The following is a 20,827-nucleotide window of genomic DNA, read 5'->3' as shown; positions in this document are numbered from 1 at the left end:
TGCAAAAAACTACTGATATGTCAAATAGGTTTCAAGGCTTAAAGTCTCAAAGCATGATGACAAACGTCACAAAAGGACAAATTTGATGGTTCTTTCAGTTCGCATTGGTCATATGCAGCCCTAAATCCATCTGGTTTGCCATTCACAGGAACCTAACTGAGATTTAAGAGATGCCCATTCCAGGCCAGCCAACTTAGTCCCTATTTTTTAGATTTTAACTTTGAAGTCAACTGGAGATAAAAGATTCCGTGCCTTGATCTTGGCATGGTGATGGATACGCTGCTGAAGATTTTGCTGGCCAGAAAGCTTTTTCATTTCCTCTTCAAGTTCCATCACCTTCTTTTTATGGTTTGCATTCTCCACCTACATGGTTTTGTAAGAGTAAGATGATAGGAAGATAAATCTCCCACACAGCTAGCAAAACAAAAGAAAAATAAGTTGGATATCTGAACCTTCAACATTTCATTTTCAGTTGTGAAAAATTGATCCCGCTGTCGAAGCTTTTCCAATGCAATGCGAGCAGCCACCATATCAGCATGTTTTCGGTTTATTTCATCCAACCATCTACAAAGAAACGATGAAGCAACTTGGACATGTTTCAAACAAATGATAAGGATCAGACTGATGCAAAAGTCCCTACCCTTTCCTCTCTTCAATAAACTCATTGAGCTGCTGCTTCAGTTTGAACGCCTCTTGTTCCTGCACGAAGAATAAGTTTTCAAAAACAAAAACATTCAAGAAACAAACCACCCTAGTTTCACTGTTGAAGCAAGAAAGTCAACCTTTACTTGGGATTCTTCGCCATGAAGCTGAACCTTTTCTGTTAGCTTCTGCACTTGCTGATGATCCAATAATGACTACCATTAACAAAACAAATGTGGTAAGCATAAGGTGAAGGTTTAAGGAATAGACAGTAGTAGGATGCAACTTGGTACAGGCTCAACCCATCCTTCAATTCGGGTTAGTCCAGTGCAAACTGTAGGCAGGAAGAACCTTGGCCTAATCCTTTCAATGTAGTTTATTAGACTCAGACCAAGCAACCTTGGCCTGGTCACTGTTTCAGGGTTACAGATTGATCCTTCCCCTGTTGAAGTTGCAACCCCCCCCCCCCCCCACATAAGCTCTTTGAAAGAAAATAGCAACTAAGAACTAACAAATTTGAACTCATAAATTTGAGTATTCATCATCTTACAGCATAGTTGGTCATGTCCAACTTTACTCCCAATAAATCTCGTATTACATCATGGGTCATGCTCTCTGCAGCAGCTAGCCTTGCATTCAACATGAATACCTGGACAGAGAGGGCCAGGGAATCCAATGTGAAACATGTACATTTGAGTGAAGTCAAAGAACAAATTATTTTGAGTGTCAATTGTAATGTGTACCTCCTTCTGTCGGCTTGCAGCTAATGCCTCAAGCTCTTCAATCCGATGCCTCCCTGCAGTCAGCTCCTCGTCCTTCTCATAGTTTATTTGCTGGGCCAAGCCCAAACCAATGCATTTAAACGGGGACCCAGAACCCCTAGATTTAAAAGGGGAAGCAGAACCCCTAGATTTTGCCGCAGGCTTCTCTGGTTTATTTGATGATGAGTTTGTGACATAAGAGGAAGTGTTTTCAGGTCTGACTTGTTCAGCCATGGCTTCCAAAACTTTGAACTAGTTTTCAGGTTCAAAGTCAATTTAGATGCAGAATTAGAAGAAAAAAAATCAAGAAGAAACGTAACATATGATCCGATGAACATCCAAGACAGAACAATGAAAAAATAAACTACTCAGGAAACCCGTTACTTTATTGAGCTGTGAACCTACTTTTTGCTTGTACTTGCGTGCCTGTGCATCTGAATGCAAATTTAGCTCGGATATATGTGTTCTGCACTGGGCTATCTGTTGGAAAAGGTAAAAAGTACATACTTAAATGCATCAGAACACGGAGGTATATTACAGCTGCAATAATTGAAGGAAAGAGCATTAGGGCATGCCACAAGCATTCAATGCCCATGCTGCTAGCACTCTCCATAACAGAACAAGAAAGGCAAACATGACTAAACCGTATTGCATACAAAAGTAAGAAAACAGTAGAAGAAATATGCACCAAAAAATCAGACCTCTGCATCCTTCTCAGCCATATCCTTCTCAAGAATCTCTATCTGCTTTTGGGCTTCTAGCAAGTCAGTCTCTTTCTCCTCTAGTTGCCTGTGAAAAGAGAATGGATGTTAGCAACTTAGTGTTTATTTATGAAAGCCAAGACAAAAGATTGCAGATGACCTCCAGACCTTTGGAGGTCAGCATCTCCCCTTCCAAAGCCTTGAGCTTCTGAATCCATGACAACACCAGAAGTATGCATTAGAAGCATCTGATGCCTTACAGCCTGAAGCTCCATCTCTAGCTCCTCCCTCTGCAACCGCTGCCTTTCAGCCTCCCCTTTGACAATTTCCACCTAGCAAAGCAGAAGTCCAAGGTATAAAAGAAGAATAATGAATAAATCAAAAGAAAATATTTTTTTTTGGTGAATAAATAATTCATTGCAATAGCTTCATTTTCTTAACAAAGAAAGGGGCTTTAAAGTTCACCTTGTTTTCCAACACATTTACCGTACATTCTAGCTCTTCCACAGACCTCTCAAGGAGCTTAACTTCCTCCTCCCTGTCTTCAGCATAAACCTTTCTTGACTCTGCTATCTAAGATTTGAAAGAATAAACAGGAATCAAGGCAAAGACACAAATGACACAGGTAAAGAAAGAACTGTGATATAAATCAGCACAGACCTGTCGAGCTTCTATTGCAATAGCTTCATTTTCTTCAGCTAAGGCCTGTGTTTTTTCTAGATTCTCTTTCAATACAAGTAACTCAGACTCGAGGATATCCTTCTCATTCATAACCGTGTTCAAATCGTTCTTCAAGCTATCAATGAAATAGTTCATCTGGCAAAGGGCATTACCCATTCCAAGGATTTCCTCCTCAAACCTTTCATTTACCTTCATTCTCTCCATTAATTCCTCTTCAATGGAAGTTTTTGCTGCTAAAATATCTTCCATGTGAACTCTCAGATCATTGTTTTCTTGTGAAAGCAGTTTTAGCGACTCACGCTCCTCTGAAATACCCAATTCAAGAGCAGAGATCATATTTTTTTTCTCTTGCAATTGAGCTTCAAGAAATTGGCCATGAGCTACAGCTTCAACAAGCTCACGTGATTTTACTGCAAACTCATCTTCTAAAGACTCCAGGGCAACCATCATTTCTTCAACTTCATCTTTATGGTCCATGGCATTAGATGCTGACTCCTGCAACAAGCTCAGATCAAACAACAAACCTTTCAAAACTTCATCTTTATGCAACAACTCAACCTTGAGGGATAAATTTTCAGAAATCAGCTCTTCAGCAAAGTGCTCCAAGAACTCAGATTCCGCTATAAACATAGATGCTCTTTCTTCATTTTCACAAATCTCCTGGAACATATTATTTAACATTACAATACCTTTTTCCTCCAATACCTGAAATACTCTGTCCCTTGACATGTCTAAGGCTTCAACTGAATCAATACAGATCTTAGCATTCAATCGTAGCAAAGAAAGTAAATCACCCCTGTTTTGCCCAATAGACATAAGTTCAGCTCTCAAAGAACAGTTTTCTTCCTTCAAGGCATTTGTTCGGCTAATCTGAGTCTCTATATCTTGGCTTTCCAAACTAAGCTTCTCTGCTGTGACAGATTGAGAATGTCGAACCTCCGCCAGTTCTACATGTCTCGCTTCTAGATCAGCCCGAAGTCTGGAAATGGATGTTTCTAGGAAGTGGGTTTTCTCGTGCAAGCTACATTTTTCCTGATCTTTGAGGAGCAAAGATGATTGAAATTCAGATTCTTTCTCCTCTAGATTTTTTAGGACTCTGCAATGATGTGCCTTTAGCGTGCTTAACTCCTTTTCCAGCGACTCTTTTTCCTCTTCCATGGAGCTCATTTTGCTAAGTTCTACATCTTTCAAGTCCAAGTCAGTTTGAAGTCTGGAAACTAAAGCTTCGAGCAAGCACGCATCATTCTGCAACTTCTGGTTTGTTAGATCAAGGACAGCAATATGATCAGAGGAAGATCTCAGAGCTGTTTCCTTCATTCCTTGATCATGAAGAAGTCTGTCCCTTTCAGCCTCAAGTTCTTGAACCTGAACTGCTAATCTTTCCTTCGTTTCACAGATTCCACTAAGCTCATCTTTTAATTTGTCATTAATACTTGTAACTTCCTTTAGTGATTGAATATCTAGCTCAAGGGTCTTGTTGATTGTATCCATCTCTGTGATTTTTAAGCAACTTCGGTTCAACTTCAGTGATAACTCCTGTCTATCAGTACGTGCTTCTTCAACTTCTTTCTTTACAAGGGTAACCTCAACTTCCATATCCGTTAATAATTGCATTTCCATTTCTGCATCTACCTTAAGAAAGATCATTTCTTTCTTTATATTCTCAAGGATTCCAGTGAATGCATATTGCTCTCTCTCCAGTTCAGTTTTCCTGGAACCCATGAGTTTCAACTCTGATGCCAAGACTAGTGATTCAATGTCTTTGGCAGTTGAACCAAGCATAATAAACTCAGCCTGAGATTTCATAACCTCCTCTTTATCTCTAAGCACTTGTTCCTGATCCAAAATTGCTGTCAAAGCATTTGCATTGCTTAGGTCCAACTCTTTCATTAACATGGCTAGTTCAGATCCTATAGAGTTTGACCTAGCCAACATTGACTCTTCTTGGAGCTGTAAATCCAAGATTTTCTTCTCAAAAGAGTGTAGCTTGGCACTTAGCTTTCCAGTTTCATCTTCTTTCCTTGTGATGCGATCAAAGCTGTTTTTAATGTCAACCAGTAGTTTCCCCTTAAGGACTCTACATATCTCAAGCTCTCTTTCTGATTTCAAATTGTGGTCCCTCAAATTAGCTATGACAGATGTTGATTCACACAGCCCATGATGAAGCAATCCGTTTTCTGCGTTCAGTCCAGTCACTGTCTCCAGCAAAATCCCCATGTGACAAAGGTGTAGCACTGACACAGCACAATCTTTCACAATAATCCCAGACCAGACATCCTCCAACCATGGCCTCAATAATTTTATCGAACATAGAAGCTGAGCCTTGAAGCAGTGGAAATCACATAAAATTGACTCGAATTCTTCCCTGAAAGTGGTCTGAACTTGTCCAATGATATCCTCCAGTGCCAAAACTTCACTCTTTGTCTCACTCAAATTCAATCTGAACTGCTTTTCTAGGTTATCATACTGCAAATCCTTCACATTATTAGATCGCTGCAAGTTTTGGACCTCAGTGGTTAGGAAGTCCTTTTCATTGGCTAATATTTCTCCCTTTCTTCTGAGCCTTTCTATTTGAATCTTTGCATTTTCATTCGCCACCACCAGTGCATTCACCATTACATCTGCTTCTTTCATGGTTTCTTGAGCTTCTTCAAATTTAGCAAGCAGACAAGAAGTCTCAGCGGTTTTCTGCTCTGCAACCACCTTTGCATTGCAGAGTTCAAGCTCAAGCACCTGTAGAAAACCATTAAAAAAAGTTACAAGAGCAATTAAGGAGAGTATAGCAAAAATCAGCAGGGTGATTTGTCCTATTTGAGAGATTTATCTCACAGAAAATCATTAAAAAAAGGTCAAGTACAATTAAGGAGAAGTCTAGCAAAAATCCTTGGGGTGACTTCTCCAACTTGAGAGTCACAAAAAATCAGCTTATCACAACCATCCAATCATCATATTCTCGAGAAGTATGAAATATAATCCAGGAAAAGGCCATGGATCATTTATTATTTAAAAGAGTTGATGTTTTACTATAAATTACTTGAAAAACCCATGGAATGAGATTAAGTGGAGTGAGTCATGTAATTGGCTTATGATACTCGTGGCTACAGGACCATGTGATGTTCACTATAGACAACCGAGGACTTGACTTGATGACAGTAACTAGATATGGCAACATAAAACATGAAAAAATAAATATTGCAGCAAATCTCATGCTATAAATTCCAGAGTGGGAAAAAATATTATCTAAAGGTCCACACCTCTTTTGTTTCATTCCAACAATTGCCAGCTTCTTGAGCAATTTCTTCAACTATCTGCAGCTTATTATCCAATGCTATAATTTTGAAATCATATTCTTTTTCCATGCTACTTATCTCTGCTTGCAGTGCAAACACCTGAGCTGTAAGAGATTCAATGCTTTTTCGACCCTCTTTTTCACACTTCCTAATCTCCTCCTTCTCATCAATTAGTTTGGCCATCTGAGCCTGAACACCACTTAAGCTGACCAGTGCAGACTCTAGTTCTTCTCTCAGAAGAACAATGGTTAAATCTTTGTCAAAGACATCTTTGGAAGTTCTTTCAGACAATGAATTTTCCAGTTCGCATGAGTACTCATCAAAATTACTGCCCAGTTTGAAAGAACTCTGTGTGATATCTTTTTTTGCATCATCAACTTGTGACCCTTTATTGCTGCTACCTTGAAGTGTTTCAATCTTAGTCTGCAATAATGTCAACATAAACTGAATAAATAAACATAATACCCTAAAATGATCTCAACTAGGTCACCAAAATGAAAGGATCAAATTGCTTGGGTGTCTATCAGAAAGCAAGAGTATTAGCTTACCTGTCCCTCATGACTGCCTTCCGCACATTTACTTTCATGCTTTCCTGGAATACGTATTTTCTCAGGCCCTCTCAACTGCTCTGTGTATTCATCCATGCATGAATTGAGTGTGGAAATACCCATTTTGAACTCATTTAGTTTCTCCCTCGTTTTCAAAATGTCATCTTTCTCAAACTCTTCCAGCTTCTGTACCAAACTAAAAAAATGCTCCTTCTCCTCAAAAAGTTGGGTTTTGAGTGTATTACAGCTTTCCTTAGATGATTCCAGTTCCATTTTCAGAAATTGAATCTGTTTTTCTGCTTCTGCAATCACAGCAGCCTGATCACCTACAAGAGCATCCTTCTCCAAATTCAAATCCAAGGAATCACTAAGCTGGAGATCTTTACGCCTCAATGCATTGAGGTAATCAGAGTTTGTCTCAGAGAATCTATTTACAATCACAAAAGCAACCATAGCACAAACCTCAGCCTTTCTAATCTGATCCTGTCCCAGCTTAATCCTATTCTTTAGCTCAATTATAGCGGTATTTTTCTTATTCAGCTCTGACATCAACAGGGCAATTTCATTATCCTTGTCATTTCTTTCCTGCTGTTGTGCTTCAGTTATAGCCAATGCAGCACCTCTGAGGGACCTCAGCTTCCATTCCATATCACTTTTAATATTATTTGCATCCTCCAGACACCTTTGAAGTTCTTCAATCAAAGATTCTTTCTCGGAGATGCTCCTTACCATCCATCCCACCTGCTCACCAATCCAAGTCCTCTGAGGTAGGGAACTTGATATCAAGTCAAGCTGATCAGAGGCTTCATCGAGTGCCACATGCCCATCAGCAAGAGATTCTTCAATCTCACAGCCTAATCTTTCCCAGTCTTCAGATAATGCTCTTATTTCCATATCTTTCTGCTCAAGTACTTTTCCTAACCATTCATTTTCTTGGGTCAACAAATGTAGCCTTTCCTGCAGCACCTTCGATTCACTCTCCAGAAGCATCAAACTTTGTTTGCCCTGCATCTCTTTTGCATTAGCATCCTCAACTTGCTGCTGAAGAGTTGCAAGTTCTTCCTGCAAACATACAATCACCTCGGCAGTTTCAGCTTCTACCTGGCGACGAACCTCATCCATTTCCTGTTCGTTGGATGTCTGAAATGCCCGGTCGCTTTGGTACCACATATTTAATCTCTTGGCCTTTTCAAGAGAATCTTGCATCCTCTTCAATTTTTCTTGTAAGGGGGAACTCTCATTCTTGGGGTCCTTCAAAGGTGGGTGATCTCTTAGTTCTTGACCACAAAGTTGGTCCTTCAAAATGGTGATTTCCTGCTCTCGTTTACTCAGAAGCTCGTAACTGTTTCTGTCCGTAATGTCCTCCAATTCTTTTATTGATAAAATATGCTGAGGTTCAAGAGCTTCAATTAAATTCTTAGCATCTTTCAATTCAATCTCACCACGAGATGATCTTTCTTCCTGGAGTATAATCTTTAGTATATCCAACTCCAGCTGCAAATTCATGGTTTCCTCTGTGTGCTTTAATAACATTTGATGCTTCCATTTCTCTTTTTCAACTTCTTCAAGCAAGTGACTCTGATTTGATTGAGATTCCACCACGGACTCCTGAAACATTGGTTATAAACCATTAGCAACTTGCAGATTTCATGGAAAAAAACTAACAGCACAAATACTGCCAAGGTACCAGGCCTAAACATGGGTGAATGAGGGTTCTACCAGTTTGGCAGAAAGCTTTAACCTTCAATCAAACCAAAACATTTTAAAACTGACACTTTATTGAGCCAAAGCACTTGACACAAGGCTTTTTGGGTTGAGTTGAAATGGAAAGCATACATTATTATAACTCACCTTTTGAGGATTAGCATTGGCATCTGTATCAATTGGTGCAGATTTGAGGTTCTTAAACTGAGCATGCAGATCATCTAGCTCTCTGCAGTGAACAATGAGGGACAAATAATGACACACAATTAAATAGTGCTGCAAGTTTTAATTGGTCACAAACTATGTGAAGTAAACAGTTACACATGTACCAGTTTCAGAAAGAGATATATTGAAACAGATTAACTGGCCTCAAGACTACTGCAATGCTGAAAGAGCACTCCAGTCTTTATCTTATACTATAGGATGTATCTTTAATTATTTTAGTCAATAAAGTGCAATATCAAATGACTGTACTAAGAACGAGTTCATGTGCATAGAAACTACATCAAGAATGGTATAAAAATAATAGTGAAAAACAAGAGACATGCATGACCAATTAAGTTCTATCAAATTCAAAGCATTGCATTAGCTCAAGAGGCAAATATAACATGAAACCTTACAAGGCCAAATGTCAGAAAATGAAACTCCTTAGTTAAACCAGTTTTAAAAGACCAAAACAATGCCAACAAACTAAAGATCAGAGGACCAGGTTAAACTTACCTCATGAGTTTTGAATTGATTTCCATGCAAGATTTTAGGTTTTTCCTGGAGTCTTCTAACTCTTTTCGTGTGTGTTCCAACTGTAACCAAAGAAAAATAATTGAGGCCTATATGGCAGTCCAAAAAAAAATATGATGATAAATCACCTTGTCAAAATGGCAGAAATTAGTAACCTCCAAATGGAATGAGTCATCTTCTTGGCTAACAATTCCAGCTTCCTGTGCCTACAGAATATTTGCCAAGGCCAAGGAAAAGAAACGAGTGAGATAATAAAAACTCAATGATCTAGATGCAGCAGAAGTGTAGGGACATGAAACCAACCAACCTGAGTTAACATGCTCATATCTTGGTCTTGCCTTGCAATTTTCCCATCTAGGAACTCAATCATCTGTAAAACGGAACCTTATTTACCATACACATTATAAACTAAGTTATATTACAAAATCATCCATAATTTCATCTTAGATAGAACAGAGACCTGATCCCGTAACTCAGATACTTCAGCCAGAAGGAATTCTCTCTCCCCTTCTTCATAAAAGTCTTGATACCTACAGGTAGAAGATGGAAAAGGGTCGTATAGTAAGCATAGCAATTGGAATCATCCACAGTAGGCTTAATAAGATTTAGGGGTATAACCTTCTAAGTTGATCTAAAAGCCTGATATTCTCCATTGCAAAACGAGTCACTTCTGGGTTCCTATCAATTCCAGCTTGAAGCAACTCAATCTCTTTTGATAGTGCTCTATTTTCTTCCAGTAGATATGTATCATAAGGCATTAAACCTCCAATTAGTGATTCCATTCCCCGAATCTTATCCTCCCGGAATTTCAGCATCATTTTAGTGCGAAGGGTGTCTTCTTCCCTTTGGCGAACCTGAGAACCAAAGGTGATCTAGAATAAGACACAAATTTGTGAGAGAATAGAGGCAACAAGGTCTAGTACCACTTCAAAAGAAGATTTACCAAACGGTTCAACTGTTCAATTTCCGCTTCAAGTTGCTTGATTGAAGTGTCTGCCATCTTTTCTCTTCTCAAGGCACCAGCAAGAATCTTTTCCAAAGATTTCAACTGATACATAAAAAGATAACCAACAATGTTAAGTGCATCCTAAAACCAAAGAAATGCAAGTAGATTTTCTAACCATAAAAAACCAAGGGGTTTAGGAACATCCCAGTTACGTCGACTGTCATCTACAGGGAAAATGCTGGAAAACAAGACTCAATGAGCATGCAATTATAGAATTATGTTACTTACTGATAGAAGAGGAGTGAATGGGCTGTGTGTGTTTGAAATAGCTATTAACTAGATGTTAAAATGATATTCAAACAAGATGCCATACACAAGGCACACATCAGGTCAACCACCCACCATTTTCAGGTGATCTCCAGACAAAACACGTCCCAGCTGAGATCCTAACCATCTTCTACAAACTGCAACATTTAATTGAAACTAAATACACTACAAGAATAACCACCTGTTTTGTGGACACTCTCACAGTGCCCAATGGTGCCGATCCATGAAAATCTTCAGCTTTCTGATGATCCATTTCAGATATCCTTTCCAGAGAAGCAGTGTCATGCCCTTCCCCATCAGTATCCACAAGCATTGTTGAACCAAATGAAAGAGATCTAGAGACATTCTGACGCTTAAGAACAAAAAGTTCCTCCTGTTCCATAAATCTTTAATTAAATTCCAAATTAAAATTCCAAGGGGGATCTTTCCTACTGATGCTTCTATGATGCCATACAACCTTTAAAAGCTGTATCTGGTGTTGCAATGCAAGTACATCTCCTGAAGAATCTTCATTCACAACAGCCTTGAATTTAAATAAGAAAAATATATCAGCTGTGAATTGGTTGTTTCCTAAAGAAATCTGATCCATTACATTGTATCAACTATCAATTGAAGCAATAAGAAATGTGCCATTACATTGTTTTGAATAAGTTTTGCCCGCTGAGCAAACTTTAAAGTGCTTAGTGTTTCAGCTGCACAACTGCAAAATACAGAAGATCAAACAGAATTAGTGCACAATAACAAACTGAAATGAGAACAATTCAACCTTAAGGGGGACTGAACCTACGACATTGAAGGGCTGACATTAGCAATGATCATTGTCTTGGAGTTTCCACCAAGCGAGTCCTACAATACATTTCATGTCAAACTTAACATCGAAACTAGGTAAGCTAACATTAGTGCTGAGAGTTTTATACTGTTACTCTCACCTGAAGAAGAAAGGTCAATCTTGAATCTCTATAAGGAATATGTCGTTTCCCATGTGCCACATCCACTAGAACCATTATTACATGACTGTTGCAAACAGATCAAGTTGATGAACAAGGGCTTCAGCACAATTATCATTGTTAATAACTCCATCCATGTTGAGATATAATTGAAGCAAATTGATATCAAATGAAGTACCCAAGTGTAGATAATGATCTGTTGATATTTGCAGCTTCCTTCAGGCGTTCGCCTTCAGCACCCGATGTTTTCTGCCTGTTATTGATGGTAATATATTAGTGGTATCATCGTCCAAGATGCAAATCATTACGTATTTCAACAAATTGGGCAACCCTAAGTTACCTTTCTGAACCAGCAAGATCTACAAGGTTTAGCCTTGCAAATCGTAGGTTAGTTGTGGAATCTTTTTCCCACCTACTCTCAATCACGCACGTAAAGACACTATGTGATCGGCTGCTCTCTCTGTTCATGTTTGTGGCTGCAACTCTCCTATTTGCAGCACCCTATTAAGAAAGTTACAGATCTAATGAATAAGAGAAAGAGTAGAGGGGAGGGGAAGAGAGGAAAGGGGCTTTGCAGTCCGGATGAAAACAAGTTCAAATCAAAGAGACAAGGATTAAAGTTAGTTACCTGGCTAAGAAGCTTAAGAATATCAGTCACAGTCTGGACTTCGAATTCAGTGAGATTTTCAACATATACACCCTTTTTAATATCCTCTCGCAACTACAAAATTTAAAAAGACTCTAACTAAATAATGATCCAATTCCCTAAAGGTGACAAACTTACTTGGAAAGAATGAATTGACAACTTACAATCAAATTTGTGGATGATGGATCAAGAAGATCCGTAATTTGTTCGTTGTAAATCTCTAAGAATGAGCACTTGCAATGGTACTTTAACTTTTCATCCCTTCGACTTTCCTCTTCCTGCAATTAGGATAATCAGTTGGAAACCTCAACCAGTAGCTTTGTGTACCATTCAAAAGATGAATTAGAAAGATGAAGTGTATAGAAGGAGAAAGTTACAGCTCTTATTCTTGCAAACAAGAACTCAAATATGCGTGGTGTCATTCCACGGTTTGTGCTTGGCTTAACTTCCAATTCATCAATCTCACCAAGCATAGTATATGTCTTCCCGCTTCCAGTCTACATGAGCACAGCATTTCAAAGCAACTAAATATCAAAGCCTTATATCATCAACTAATTGAAAAAACTGTGATCGGGAATCTGATACTACAAGATCTAATTTGAATTGATAAACTTAAAAGACTGTTTTAATTTTTATTACCAAAAAAACAAGGCAACCATTTCCAGAAAAGCTAACAACTTTCATCAAATATAAAGAGAGAAAGTAACAAGAACCACCTTTCAGTGGGTCCAAAATCACAACAAACTTAAAAGATTACAACTTTGTACTGCAGTCCTTTAGAAAACTTTATAAAAGAACCATGCAAAGTGGACACATTTTCACCCCATCTCCCTTGAATGGCTTCTTTAATGAAATCCATGGACAATTCTCCTGGTTGAGATAAAACTCCCTGGTTAATTTTTAATCTAGGAAATCTCCTAGTTGAAGCATAGAATATGACAAAATGGTATATTCAGGACCACCTCCATGTGCTGCAGCTGGCAAAATGGTAAGAATATGGGAGTTCAACCATTTTACCAGCTTCTGTTGAATCAGCAAAAATAAGTTTGTAGAATACTGTGTAGAAAATTACCTATAAAATGATTGTCATTGAAGACATTGTTAAATCATCACCTGTAAGTCATGGATCATTTAACTAAAAACAGAAAAGAAAAAAAAAAAAAAAAGGTATACATATTGAAGACTTATGCAAGCTTCGCTTTTTTATACTTACCTGGTTGTCCTAGCATTAGCTGTAAAGATGCAGGATAGGTTCCTATCCTTGTATAGTTGTATATATTTTGTGTAATATTTCTTTCCTTTTATATCCTTGTATAGCTCTTTCCTTGTGTAGACCTACCTTGTATAGGTCCATTTTTGTGTATTTATATTCCCTTTTACATTAATACAAGACACAGAATTTTACCAGTTTTCATGGTATCAAAGCCAATCTCCAGGATATCCGAGCATCCCCCTGGTCCTGCAGCAATAGTGTCCGATCAGCTTCCCCTAGTCCTGTAGCGTTAGTTTCCAATCACATCCCCCTGTTCCAACAATCATAGTTTCCGATCACCACCCCCTTGTGTTCTGTCTCTCCCGCTTTAAAGGCTCCACCCTGCGCTTGACCCTCCGCCTCGAACTCTGTTGAGCCCCCTGAGCTCCGCCCTGTGCACCACCCTATTTCACCCCACGGCCCCCTACGCTCTATCTTGTGCACTTGCACACTGACAGGCAGTCTGCCCCACGCACCCCCCTTGCACTCCGCCCTGCACTCCACCGTTTGCTCCATCATCCGGCACCATGGCTTGCCCTTTCTGTGGTATTTCTTTCCTTTAGTATTCCACCTATCACCCATCAACCATCACCCGTCATTAGCTGTGTTATCTCCCATTTGCTACGCCTTCTGTTGACTACTTCATTGGTTTCTTTGATTCTCGTATTGTTTTCTTTGTTGTTCATAATGTAGAAATATGAGATGTTGTTTGTTAAATTTGATGGCACAAACTATAGTATTTGGCAGTTTCACATTCAGTTTTTAGTGGCAAGGAAAGGTCTGTGGGTTTATATCAATGGATCAAAACCCCAACCATCTGTCTCTGATCCTTTTAAGTTGCTTTCTTTGGCAAAATAGATGATTGATAATGTTAATATTATTACCTGGATTATTAGTACTATTGATCCTCAAATTGGTATTCCAATGTGCAGCTTCTTCACAGCTTGGGAGATGAGGTTATATTTTGAACAGGTTTATCAGCAATCAAATTTAGCGAGGAATTTTCAAATTGAAAGTGATTTACTTTCATATGGCCAGGGTGAGAAGCGCATCTAGGAATATTATGTTGGCTTTATGAACTTATGGAATGAGTATGAGCAGGCTCATATGGGAACTGGTTTATCTGATTGTTGTGTTAGCACCTTACATAAGATGCATAATGAGAGAAAAGTTACGTATTTTTTAATGAAATTGAGAGCTGACTCTGAGGTTATTCAGGCTAACATACTTAATAGGGGTACCTTACCTGATATTGATTTGGTTCTTAGGGAGTTGTTTCGGGAAGAGACTCGGCTTATTACTCAAACTACCCTGGACTGGAAGAAAGATGGTGTTGTATTCTTAGCCACCAATACTAGATATAAGTCCTCCTCTTGTGACTTTTCTCACGATCAATATTATTAATGCAAGGCAGTGTGCATACTGCTTCTCACTACAAGAAAAGCGCAATTTTTGTGTTTACTATATGAAAGATGGCCATTTTATCTCTGAGTGCAAGGTGACACAATGAAACCTCCGAGAACTTTTACCTCTGGTCATCGCACCATTCAACCAAGAGCTTATCAGGCTTCTGAGACACCATCTCTTGGGACTCCACTTAGTTCTGACGGAACTACTATTTCTACTTCTGTTGGTATGTCGGATGAGGTTAGGCTATTAGTCCAGAACTCCAGATTATAGTGACCTCTTCTATTTCTTCTGCATTTTCTGCTATTGGCTTGTCTGGTAAGGGCTCCTTTTTTCGTTCCCCTTCTACTCCTTTGTGGATTCTTGACTCTGGTGCTTCTAATAATATGACTAGTGTTATTTCTTCTGCTGTAATTCCTAAACCTTACACTAATGGTCAACAGATTATTCCTACCAATAGTGATAGGTTTAACATCATTGGTACCAAGAATTTGTCCCTATCTACTTCCTCTTCTCATCCCCTTCAATTAATTAATGTCTTTCTTATTCCTAAGCTTACTATTAATCTTATTCACATGGGTCAATTGGTTGATGAGGGTTATATTATTAACTTATCATGGCTGTGTGATTCAGGACCTACGCACTGGGAAGGTGATGGTGAAGGGGTGTAAGGTTGGTCGTTTTCTTGCGTTGGAGTTTGAACCACAGAAGAGAATGTCTCTCTTCACTCTTCCATGGGTGTCGAAGATGCGTGAGGTTGGTCATTTGTTTATGTTGGAGTTTCTGCTTCTGCTGGTATGTCAGATGAGGTTAGGCAATTAGTCTAGAGCACAGTGACCTCTGCTATTTGTTCTGCATTTTCTGCTGTTGGCTTGTCTGGTAATGTTTCCTTTTTTTGTTCCCCTTCTACTCCTTCATGGATTCTTGACTCTGGTGCTTCTAATCATATGACTGGTGTTTTTTCTTCTGTTGTTTGCTCCTAAACCTTACACTAATGATCGACAAGTTATTACTGCCAATGGCGATAGGTTAGACATCAATCACATCATTGGTACTAATAATTTGTCCCTATCTACTTACATTTCTCGTCCCTTTAGTTTAAAAATGTCTTTCTTATCCTAAGCTTACCAATCTTAATTTCATTGGTCAATTGATTGGTGAGATTATATTATTAACTTTTCTTGTCATGGCTGTGTGATTCAAGACCCGGGCACTAGGAAGTTGATGGTGAGGGGGCATATGGTAGGTCTTTGTTTGCATTGGAGTTTGAACCACAGAAGAGAATGTCATCTCTTTCCTCTTCCAGTTCATCTAGTTCCTCTTTTCTTGCTTCATTGTCTTCGAATTTCTCTTCTTCTAATAATTTATGGACTGTACAGCATCACTGGTTAGGCCATTTATATTCTGACAGATTGGACTATCTGTTTTGCAATGGTAGCTTACAAAATTAAATTTCTTCTTTGCAATCCGTGAAAAAACCATGTGTAATCTGTTCTTTGTACAAAAGCACTCATTTTTCTTCTCACTCTTCTATTAGCACTGCTCCTGATGATATTGTTCATAGTGATGTTTGGACCCTTTCCAGTTTTGTCTCAATTGGAATATTGTTACTTCTTATTATTTCTTGATGATGCTACACGATATTCATGAGTCTATTTCATGGGTAAAAGGTATGAAGTTTTTTATCATCACAAATTCTTATTTATTATGGTTCAAACACAGTGTAATTCCAAAATCAAGGTGTTACGCTCTGGCTTTGGTGGTGAATATACTAATAGTATTTTTCTTCAGTTTTTGGAACAACAGAGTACTTTACCTCAGAAATCATGTCCATCAGTTCCTCAACAAAATGGGATTTCTGTGCGCAATAATTTTCATATTCTTGTTGTCCAGACATTACTTCAAGATTCTCATGTTCCTGTGACCTTTTGGGTTGAGGCGAGGCAGCCTCCACCGCAATATTTCTCATTAATTGTATTCCATCTTCTATATTAAAAAATCAGCCTTTTATTGTTGTTTAATTTTTTCTATTTCGTGACTATTCTTTACTATAGGTAATTTGTGTTTTGTTCACTTACCTCCGCATGAACAGACCAAAGTTTCCTCTCAGGCTGCTATGTGTGTGTTTGTGGGCTATAGTTCTGAGCATAAGCGTTTTGTATGTTATGATCCATCTTTTTGTCGCTTGTGCACATCTCTCGTCATCTTTTTATGGGGCATATTTTCTTTTACACTCATATTATGCATTCTCCTATTTCACTTGTTTCTTTTCATCCGACATGCCTGATCTCGCTCCCTCTTCTTCCACTCCTCTTCATGTCTATCAACAATGCCCCTCACCTTTGCCTCTGGTGCCATGGTCTGCTCCTACATCATCATCAGATTCTGCTCCTAAGGTAATACTTGTTGATCCTAATATTTCTTCACCTATTGTTCCTTCTGTGGATCCTATGATTTCTTCTTCTAATCCTGTTTTACATCACTCCACCAGGATCTCTGAGCCTCCTCATTAGTATTGATTTTCAGCTAATATTTCTACAGCTTTGCTCACCTCCCTTGATCCTTTTACTTCATTTTCTCTATTTCTTAGCTTAGCTCCCATTACTTCTCTCTTTGCCCCTTAATTCCTGTTTCTCTTCCTAAAGCCTACCATCAGGCATGTCGTATTCCTTGTTGGTAAGAGGCTATGGAATCTGAACTTCAGGCTTTAATGGAAAATGATACTTGGGATCTTGTGCCTACTCCTCTAAATACTCCATTAATTGGTTCTATTGATCAGTATAAAGCTTGCCTGATCGCTCAGGGAGAAAAACAGGAATGTAGTATTGACAACTATGAGAGTTTTGCTCCCGTTGCTAAGCTAACAACCGTTCGTGTAGTCTTTAACTCTTTCAGCTGTCCATCAATGGCCTATTTTCCAAATGGACGTTAAGGATGCTTTTCTCCATGGTCATTTGAAGCAAACAGTTTATATGTGCCCCCTCCTGGTCTTTTTTATGATCAATCTATGGCATATAGACTGGAGAAATCTTTATTGGATTTGAAACAAGCTCCTAGTTTGAACGTTTAGGATTATTGGTTATTCATGCTGGGTTTACTCGGAGTTATCATAATTACTTATTGTTCTTTCATTCCTCTCCTAAAGGTATGGCATTTCTTCTATTGTATGTGGATGATATTTTTATTGCTAGAGATGATACTGAGGCTATTACAACACTGAATCAATCTTGAGTTCTTCCTTCAAAATGAAGGATTTGGGTCCTCTCACATGCTTTCTTGGACTGGAGGTCCACTACTCTAATTGTGGTTACTTTGTTAATCAACACAAATATGTCCAAGATGATTAAACTGGCGAACTTAATTGATGATAAGAAGGTGGATACTCCTATGGGGATTATTGGTAAATTCCTACCACATATCGACAGCTTGTTGGAAAAGCCTCATCTATCTTACTATGACTCGTCCTAATATTGCTTATGTTGTCCATATTGTAAATCAGTTCATTTCATCGCCTTGTCAATTACAGCTCACTGCTGCTCACCGTATTATTTGCTATTTAAGACGTACACCTATGCAGGGTATATTTTCCTCATCCTCCACTTAACATCAGTTGCGTGCCTTTGCTAACGCCGATTGGGCTGGTTGTCCGGTTACTTGACGCTCTACTTCAGGATGGTGTATTTTTCTTGGCAAATCTCTTATTTCTTGGAAATTTAAGAAGCAACATACACTTTCTAAGTCTTTTGCTGAGGCTAAATATCGTTCCATGTCATCAGTTTGTAGTAAATTTGTTTGGCTTCATGGGTTATTCCGTGATTTCTCTATTTCATTTTCGGAGCCTACAACTCTCTATGATGATAATACTAGCGCCATTCACATTGCTTCAAATCCCGTATTTCATGAGCGCACGAAGCACGTTATGGTTGATTATCACTTCATTCGTGAATAATATCTTAGCGACCACATTTCTATTCCCTACATAGCTTCTGGTCATCAGATTGCAGACATTTTTACCAAAGTTATGCATGTTTATAGCTCGACATCAATATCTTGGAACAAACTAATACTGACCACCCAGAATCAGTTTGACGGAGAGTGTAAAGATGCAGGATAGGATTCTTTCCTCATATAGCTGTATATATTTGGTGTTATATTTCTTTCCTTGTATTGCTCTTTCCTTGTGTAGACCTACTTTTTGTAGGTCCATTTTTTTGTAAATATATTCCTTCAACATGAATACACGATAGAGAATTTTACCAGTTTTCACTAGCAGGGTGTCAAGCTAGTTTGTAGCAATTACATACCATTTTAAAACTTTTTTACAAGAATGTCATGTTAACAACTATGCCACTAGACTCTTCCCCCATTTTAAGAGGATAATATGTATTAAGCATGTGGCCTTATGACTGTCATGCAGCAGCTCAAACAATCAGATCATTGGCTCAAGCTCAAAGTAAAAAACCCATAAAGAAAAACTACCCAACCATTAAAAAAAAAACATATGGCTAAAGGCTACCACATGACCAGTACACCACAAGAGATTGGTTTACTTCCCTAATTATTGGGATTATAATCTTTCTTGAAGAAAGTAACCTAATTGTTGTCACATTCAGCATATCAACAAATTGGATTCCAGACTCAAGCTCAAGGGAAGTATACAACTTCTTAAAGAAATACCTGGCCATAAGCAAACATACAGCTATTGTAACCGGAAAGACAATTCTCAACCATTGGCAGACCCGCAACTCTGAAAAGCATTTCCTGCATAAAGTCCAATTTACAAACAGAAGTCAACAAAATTAAACTTCAGTTGGCTCTTTTCATTTCTTTTTCATGGAGAGTGGGGGTTGGGTGGTTGAAGTTCTAAAGATGACCTGATTGACTGTTTCACAAGCTACGTGATCAAATGTGAAACGAAGTTCTGGCTGTCCAATCCAAGTGATGCTCTGTGTGCTCTCTTGCTTCAAGCACCGGATGTAACTATGTGAACTCAGCTCCGCGTTATTGAGAGGGCGGATACGTATTAAAACCTAGAGAAAATTCACGAATCATAGAAAAAGAATATGAATGAAACTTCAAGAACAGTTTAATATAGAGTAGATTAAACCATAAAAATGTGCACTAATAAATCAGTTTGAAGGAGGACCCTTGAACAATTTATTTAAAGAGTAAATAACATTTTACCTGTACATTGTGATCCATCCAGAATGATGGATCCTCTTTAAGCTCGAAGTGAGGCACTTCAGGCGTATTAACAACTGTAGATGGAGTAGAAGGGACTGGAATCCCTTTAGATAGTGCGGTAAAGTTCCCTGCACGAACTCCCATGCTCACATGAGAGCGAGAGCCACTTAAGGGAGCAAATGCTGGATGTGGAGGCTTGCTGACACTCTTGGTTGGTGTGGTTTGGATCGAATTGCACTCAGAATTTGTTGATGTAGCTCTTCCTATTGTCCGAGTTGAACGTGGGGTCATGTTTATGCCAGCCACACGGTATGACTGTGGCGCATGATTCTGACCATTGCCTACATCAATCCTCCCCTCCTCACGAGTTTCAGAGTCGTTCGAATTAGCATCGCTCTTCTGTACCCACCCAAACCTATACTTTGAGGAATGCCCGACGCCTTGTTTATCTGGAGTTCTAAGTGCTAATGTGGCATCATAACCTTTGCCCTTGACCTTTGAAGGGGTTCTATCAAGCTTGCTTTTAAGACTTGCTTCTTGTTCTGTTGCAGTTTTTGGATTTTGAATAAGCTCCTGGATCGAATTTAGAGGTGCCCTTGTCACATTAATACCTGTGCGATTCAAAGATGAATCTTCCAGGTGTACAGGCACATTCTCAATCTCCTCTGTAACGGGATTCTTGCCCGAATTTCGGCGAAATAGTTTCAAATCCCTCAGCATTCTGACACAAGAAAATTCCGCAACAAAACCATCAAAGAAAGAAGTAGAAGAAGTATAGTCTCATACCCAAAAAAAAAAAGTTTCTTTTTTTTTCCTTTAGGTATGAGAACATAAAGAAAAACGGGTAGAAATGAAGAAATACCTTAGAGAAAAACTGAGAAACAATATCTGAAGGTTGCGAGTTCCTGAAATCGCTTAGGAACCACAATAAATTGACAGGTAAGTCTTGATGATGTGGCTCAGAAACCTTGAGATCTAGCTTCGCCCGCCATGAATCTGATAAAATGTGACTTTCCTCTGCAAGTTTTACCTTTCCACGTACCTCGCCGACGC

General features: G+C 38.7%; 1 protein-coding gene across 11 annotated transcripts in view; it reads right to left on the bottom strand.

The window, feature by feature from the left end:
- The window catches only part of LOC122660385 (kinesin-like protein KIN-12D), a 21,682-nt gene extending 855 nt beyond the window's left edge, over positions 1-20,827 (bottom strand). For 3 of the 11 annotated variants that reach the window (XR_006332672.1, XM_043855666.1, XM_043855670.1), the window contains exons 1-34: positions 20,637-20,825; positions 19,775-20,495; positions 19,465-19,620; positions 19,268-19,351; positions 12,309-12,428; positions 12,096-12,209; positions 11,914-12,006; positions 11,626-11,786; positions 11,464-11,538; positions 11,268-11,352; positions 11,126-11,184; positions 10,975-11,038; positions 10,796-10,861; positions 10,520-10,711; positions 10,009-10,113; positions 9,684-9,919; positions 9,516-9,595; positions 9,373-9,428; positions 9,221-9,265; positions 9,048-9,127; positions 8,475-8,556; positions 6,624-8,231; positions 6,040-6,498; positions 2,765-5,518; positions 2,570-2,677; positions 2,254-2,436; positions 2,105-2,182; positions 1,809-1,883; positions 1,386-1,655; positions 1,193-1,291; positions 783-857; positions 641-699; positions 453-564; positions 253-363 (exon numbers count right to left, since the gene is read on the bottom strand). Coding sequence is in view for 9 of the 11 variants with exons in the window: in XM_043855666.1 (XP_043711601.1) it covers positions 253-363; positions 453-564; positions 641-699; positions 783-857; positions 1,193-1,291; positions 1,386-1,655; positions 1,809-1,883; positions 2,105-2,182; positions 2,254-2,436; positions 2,570-2,677; positions 2,765-5,518; positions 6,040-6,498; positions 6,624-8,231; positions 8,475-8,556; positions 9,048-9,127; positions 9,221-9,265; positions 9,373-9,428; positions 9,516-9,595; positions 9,684-9,919; positions 10,009-10,113; positions 10,520-10,711; positions 10,796-10,861; positions 10,975-11,038; positions 11,126-11,184; positions 11,268-11,352; positions 11,464-11,538; positions 11,626-11,786; positions 11,914-12,006; positions 12,096-12,209; positions 12,309-12,428; positions 19,268-19,351; positions 19,465-19,620; positions 19,775-20,494 (8,664 nt within the window). In the remaining 2 variants the exon portion in view is untranslated. Of the gene's footprint in view, positions 1-252; positions 364-450; positions 565-640; positions 703-782; positions 858-1,192; positions 1,292-1,385; positions 1,656-1,808; positions 1,884-1,924; positions 2,193-2,253; positions 2,437-2,569; positions 2,678-2,764; positions 5,519-6,039; positions 6,499-6,623; positions 8,232-8,474; positions 8,557-9,047; positions 9,128-9,220; positions 9,266-9,372; positions 9,436-9,515; positions 9,596-9,683; positions 9,920-10,008; positions 10,114-10,519; positions 10,712-10,795; positions 10,862-10,974; positions 11,039-11,125; positions 11,185-11,267; positions 11,353-11,463; positions 11,539-11,625; positions 11,787-11,913; positions 12,007-12,095; positions 12,210-12,308; positions 12,429-19,267; positions 19,352-19,464; positions 19,621-19,774; positions 20,496-20,636 lie in introns of those variants that run through there. The other 8 variants (XM_043855669.1, XM_043855668.1, XM_043855675.1 and 5 more) reach the window with 8 other exon arrangements.

The sequence above is a fragment of the Telopea speciosissima genome, chromosome 4 (assembly GCF_018873765.1).
Source record: "Telopea speciosissima isolate NSW1024214 ecotype Mountain lineage chromosome 4, Tspe_v1, whole genome shotgun sequence".
Lineage (NCBI taxonomy): Eukaryota > Viridiplantae > Streptophyta > Magnoliopsida > Proteales > Proteaceae > Telopea > Telopea speciosissima.
The sequence above is the reverse complement of the archived record's forward strand: the minus strand, read 5'-3'. Positions and strand labels throughout refer to the sequence as shown.